Below are 6,000 nucleotides of genomic sequence, written 5' to 3' on the forward strand. Positions count from 1 at the left end.
AGTTTACAGTGTGATGCTAATCAAGGATGGTACAGTCATAATCACCTGAGCTCAATACAAATATCAAGGGGATAGAGTACAATATTAAATTACCGTTAAAGTAATCCAATATAAATTGACATTTGACATAATAGTGTTCATATTAGGGGTTTTATGTAATGTGTGTTCCCATTTCCAAGATGCAAATTATGCACTATTTGTGAAGCAGTATTTTTGGAGGGAAACTAAACATTCTCTCAATTGATTTGCATTAGCTGAGTCTATTACCCCAACTGCCCCAAATGGCAAACCCAGTTAATCTGTTATTAGTCAGCATTTTCTAAAATCTCTCAATGATGGCATATTCTGCAAGAAAACCCAGAGAAGTACTTAATGTTTAATGGTGGTTTATTCATGTACACAAGATAACAGTCTAAAAACAAAAACACAGAGATTAGAGCACATTCCGTGTTGAATTCACAATTCAGGGGCAGTCTGGCGGGCTGTTATTTCAGATGTGTCTGTATCACATATATCTAGTCGAAGGAAAACTACAAACAGAATGGCAATTAATATAAAACTAACAGTCTTTATGATCACGGTACTTTGTGATCACTGAGATTTAACATTTCAAAGGAATGTCATTTATGACAATATAAAATCTCACTAGCAGACAGGCAAAACATTTACAATGATGGAATGGTAGCAAGAACTGCACTGATTGATGATTCTGAATTATTGCTTTTCAAGATATTTTTAAACTATGTGGATTGCATCTCTCACCATGGTGAATCGTGGCATAAACATGTGATTACTCCATATTTGGGGGGAGGGGGGCAAAGCTCCTTGCTGAACGAATCCCATGCAGATCTAATCCTCTTTGTGTGGCGTCACACGTTTCCCGCCTTTTTTTCTGGTAAATGATAACAGAAGAGATTTCAGAATATATATATATACAGTATATTTCTACATTTAAAATGATCAACTATACACACATATTTTGTCACGGAGAAGAGGTTAATTTAGATTCACCAATATAAATTGTCAACTTTATAAATACAGGACAGCAAGCACTACACATCTGACAGTATTGTGAAAAAACTCTACCTCAAAAACACTCAATTATCAGTGGTTCCATGTTAGCATAGAGGCATGCTGTAATCTTTCCTTAAATTTATTTTATTTTATATTTACTTTTTAAGAAAACACAAATTGCTACTTTGGATAACTTAACAACAGCTCAATTTAAGCACCCGTATCTTCCTTAAAATTCACTGACCCTAAAATTCTCAACATTTTAAAACGGTTATGGAGTGTAGCAATATCTTTTTGACGTGTCCACAACACCAGTTCCCACAAACACAGATGAAGTCGCTCAGGATCGCCAAGGATCAATACAGAGATCCCCGTTTTAAAGTAACTTCTCTTTGACAGTAACTGACATCAATATCTGTGTAACTGCTATTGTTCTCAGGCTGGAAATACTTAAAACTACTGTCCAGAACGTCCTTCTCCTTGGCTAACTGTTCAGTGGCTGAGGATACAACTGCACGAACGATGGAAGCTGCAACCTCATAGCACATCCTCTTCAAGGCCTCCTCTTGTTCATCTGTATTGGTCCTCACTGACCCAGAAAGGGACTCTCTACTTTGAGGGGCCCCATCCCCCCCAGTCTCTACCTCAACACTAGTACCTACTCCTAATTTAGACTCAGCTTTGTCATTTGCAGTTTGCTGTAGATCTCTCGAGTCAACTGGAGCTTCACACTCACCGCTTTGGGCAACTTCATTGACAGTATCGCACTTCCCGTCTTGATTGAGGATCTTCCCATCCTTCGGACAAGTTTTCCCACTAGAGTCTATAGTCTCCTGGTTTGTTTCCTCATCCTTCACGTCATTCTGGGTTGTTGCTTCATGATTGTGTGCTGCAGTGTCCTCTGATGTAGCATCCGAACATCCATTCTCACCATTGGCTTTTGGCTCTGTCTGGCCTCCACCCTCTGGTGCTGGATCCGCTATGTGAGACTTGTCTGATGGCTGACCAGATGGTGCACTAGTTTGGGACCTCTCCTCTCCATCAGAACTCTTGTGTTCGCCTGCCACCTGAGCTTCATTATTGCTCTCACTCGGAGCCACAGTCTGCTCCTCTGATCCAGTCTGTGGGACATCAGTTTCCCCAGCTGTGTCATCAAGGCCATCCAAGTCTTTAGCCTCACTCTCACCAGTACCATCTCCATCTTTCTGGGCTGTACTTTCCCCCATGTCCATGCTGGTGCTCTTCCCCTTTCGCAGTATGAAGTTCTTTAGTGACACAGCACGGTTGAAGTGTGTCCTTTTTGCCTTGGCCGTCTTGCCTGAGTCTTTACCCGCCTGTGGTTCATCATTCTGCTCTTGCTCACCCGCTGCTTCCTCCTCTACTCCACCTGAGTCAGCTGCCTTCTTTGATTTGGGAATTACTCGTTTTTTGAAAGAAGTCCAGATCTCATTTGCATGATGGTCCACCGACTTTGCATGCTGTGTAGTAGCAGTTGCTCCTTTTTCTTCCTCACCCTCTGCATTAGTCTTCTCCTGTGCTTCTACGTCACTGGCTACCTTTACATCTTCCGTCCCCTGTTCAGCCTCTGGGGCATTTTCGTCTTTAACATCTGAAGAGTCTTTGTCCTTTGGTTTGTGGATTCCAACAACTGATGAATCTCTCTTCATACCTTGGAATGTCCAGGATCTCTTTAGTTTCCACCTTTTTTGGCCAGAGTGCTCTGACTTTGTAGTGGAATCCAGTGTCCCACTGTCTCCTGCTCCATCTGCACTGGTTCCTTCTGCTCCCTCAGCATCCTTGGACTCATCTGTGCTTTTCTTGTGACTTTTCTGAGCCATGAGTTTCTTAAAAGAGTGCCAGCGCTTCATGTTTTTTGTTGTTTGGGGGTTAGACTTGTCTGGCTCTTCTGCAGTCGGAGGCTCCTCTGCTTGGTCTGCCACATTTGTACTGGCATCAATATCCTCCAGCCTGTCTAGTGATTTTGACCGAATCTTGTCATGTTTTTGGAGTGCCCCTGTTCCCTCCTTTTTGTCTGTGCTTTTGTGCGAGAAAATTTTAGCAACAGGCTTGCGAATGAAGTCCCTAACACTAGACTTCTCTCCTTGCTTTGGCTTGGCACCAGATGCCTTTTGCTCTTGGGAAGCCTCTTCATTTTCTGGTGCTTTTTCAATAGTCTGCCCGTCAGCTGCAGCCTCACCAGCTTCTGCTGGCTGAGTAGATTCCTGCTCTTTAGGGCCTGCAGTATCCCCTTGATCGTTCTGGCTAGAGCCCTTATCCTGCTCCTCGCCAGGAGTATCTTCAGCTCCTGTCTGCTGCTCCTTCTTTTTTTTCCCTCCCATTACTTTTCCAAGCCCACTTTTATTTAAAAAAGAGTCCCATATTTTCTCAGAGGCTGGCTTAGATTTGCTATCAGCTGGTTGCTCTGTGCTTGGCGTTGCCTCAGTAGTAGGCTGTGTTTCCTCTGTTGAAGCTGGGGCTTCCTCTGTTGAAACTGAGGCTGGTTTTGTGGTTTCTTCCTCTGCCTTGTTCTCGACAATGTCTGCTTGGACAGGCTCTGCATTAGCCTCGGTTGCCGCCATATCGAACATAAAAACTCCAACTTTCAGGTCTTCCTCTTGAAATATACTTATTTCCTTGAGTTCTTTATGAAACTGAGTTCATTGATGATCAGCCAACAGCTCTGTGAGTGTTCCTATCCAAATTATTTCCATAAGAAATGGGCAATTCTGCATCATATTCCGTAGATGGACTTCAAAGCTAGAAGGAGAAAACACAACAATCAGTTTTAAATTGGCTGGATGTATTTCAGTCAGCATATGATTTTATTTTTTTTAATCCTTGAAACTGTTGTATCTTAGCTGTACTGTTGTGTTCTACATGGGGTAAAAATAAAGTATGTACTAGACAAACTTATGCTGTCTTTAAGTGCCTCCAATCACCTTGGAATCACAGTGTACACATGATCACTGATATGTTTTACCATTTAGGCTATTTGGAGTTTTTCTTGTACTTTAAAAAAAAATCTCTAATTTAGATATTGAGCTGAATACACCACATCTTCTGTTGACATTTAACTTATCTCGCTGTGTAAATGCACAGGTATGTGTTGTCAAGTAAGGATTTGAAAATGCCAAATGCAAAAATAAGTCCACGTGCCACTGCCCATATGACGATGAAAGATCTTATAAGCCTCTAAACTCTTCACCCTAGGTCAACTCATATTGCTTAACAATGAGGCTGGTTTTGTTTCTACACAGAGGATTCTTTTGAGAAAAAAAAAAAGATTTTTTTTTCCAGGGTTTCTTGATGCTTACAGCAATTTAATGCTTCCTCTGAATGATCCACTTGCGAAATTTCAGATTTTTTTGTATTGAATTTGGTCTGAGACGCTAGAGGTGAAACCACATATGACATAGTTACATAATTGATTTATTCAAGGAACATTATGACTGTATACACCATAAAATGAGTACAGTAGCATAAAAAACAGAAGCAATATTCTTTGCCCTGTGAAAAGCCTGATGGAAAGAACATGGCTTAATTGGATTTTGCCGTGACTGAGTCTGTTTACTGATGGGGCACAAGACCCTGCTTGCCCATCTGACTGACACTGGGACAATTGAGGCTTGACGGTTTTGTCCCCTCTTTTCATGGACAAAACCCCTGCCCTTTGTTATGCAAACGCAGTAGAAGAGACTTGAAGAAGCTCCCTCGATAAAGCCCTAAGTGTGGGCTCAAACCTTGCTTTGCAGAAGTAGAACATAATTCTAATGAGAAACGAGGGAAAAGCCAATGCAAATGCTCGAGACAGCAGGTGCCAGTGCTCTTCAAAACCTAATTTGCATTGCTAATGCGTCCCTAACCATCTCCTCCATTTTGTAAAAATGTGTTGATATCAACATCACCCAAGTTGTTTTAATTGACGCGTTGCACGAGCAGCACGTTATTTGCCAAAAAAGCTCCGAAAAGACTCAAGGAGACATCCTACTTCTGTTGTGTCTGGAAAACAACCCTGAACAATACTCATTCACGTCATTTGATTCAGATCACCAATTTCTAGAACCTCACATCAGTTAGTGGAATAATTAAAAACATATTTCGATTCACCAATCTTCCAGTAACCAATAAAACGTCTGTCACTATGTACATGTGTGATGTGGGAATTATGAAATCATCATGCAGCGGGAAAACAACAACAACCCGCGCGCCAGACGCACAAGCGCGCGCATTCGGTGTCTATTGTGATAAAGCCATGCTTGTTTTATTCTCGAAATCTCGTTAAGATCCAATTCAGCGGCCGATGTGCTTTTGCTATGTAAAAAGGTATTTCACTGACACATAGCCTACACCACAGACTGGAAGCAACTGGGAGCAAATTCACACTTGAGTGCGTCTGATAATAATATGCGGGAAGACAGTCTGGCACGTTTGGCGAAGTTGATCGCATGAATGAATGAACTCGTAACAGTTGCTTGAGCAAACACGCAATAGTGAAGCAGATGTCCTTATTTATAAACATAAACACAAAGCAAGACAAGCTGGAAACGGATTTGTTGAACCTAATACCCAATTTCACTATGCCTACGAATTCAAATCCAGGGCGCAGTCATTGCGCGCCTATTGTCCTTCCCAAATAAATCTATGCACTTCCTTATAATATCCATTGTTAAATGCATTGCATAGGCTAAGCGTTCAAAACCACACGTATGTATTTTGACACATAAATGCAAAATGAAGTTGTTCACGACAGCAATACTCATAAAAATACAACAAAAACATTATAACTAAGAAAATAGTCTGCAAACCTTGTTCCTCGTGTGTAAATCCGTCCCGTGTGCTAGAGGAAAGGTAATAATCTGCTGCAGACTGGAAAAGACACAAACTAAATCCCCGCTCGCATCCTCATGCCTTGACTGAAGAGAGATCAGTGAGTGAGTGAGTGAGAGAGAGTGTGTGTGTGTGTGGAGAATTGCGCGCGCGGAGACG

General features: G+C 41.7%; 1 protein-coding gene across 1 annotated transcript; it reads right to left on the minus strand.

The window, feature by feature from the left end:
• Positions 1-369: 369 nt before the first annotated feature.
• LOC113114838 (uncharacterized protein DDB_G0283697-like) lies at positions 370-6,000 on the minus strand. The gene is made up of 3 exons (XM_026281904.1): positions 5,820-6,000; positions 1,751-3,771; positions 370-892 (listed from the first exon to the last, which is right to left on the minus strand). The coding sequence occupies exons 2-3, from the start codon at positions 3,600-3,602 to the stop codon at positions 870-872; spliced, it is 1,875 nt and encodes a 624-aa protein (XP_026137689.1). The 5' UTR covers positions 3,603-3,771; positions 5,820-6,000; the 3' UTR covers positions 370-869.

This window comes from Carassius auratus, chromosome 15 (genome assembly GCF_003368295.1).
Source record: "Carassius auratus strain Wakin chromosome 15, ASM336829v1, whole genome shotgun sequence".
Classification (NCBI taxonomy): Eukaryota; Metazoa; Chordata; class Actinopteri; order Cypriniformes; family Cyprinidae; genus Carassius; species Carassius auratus.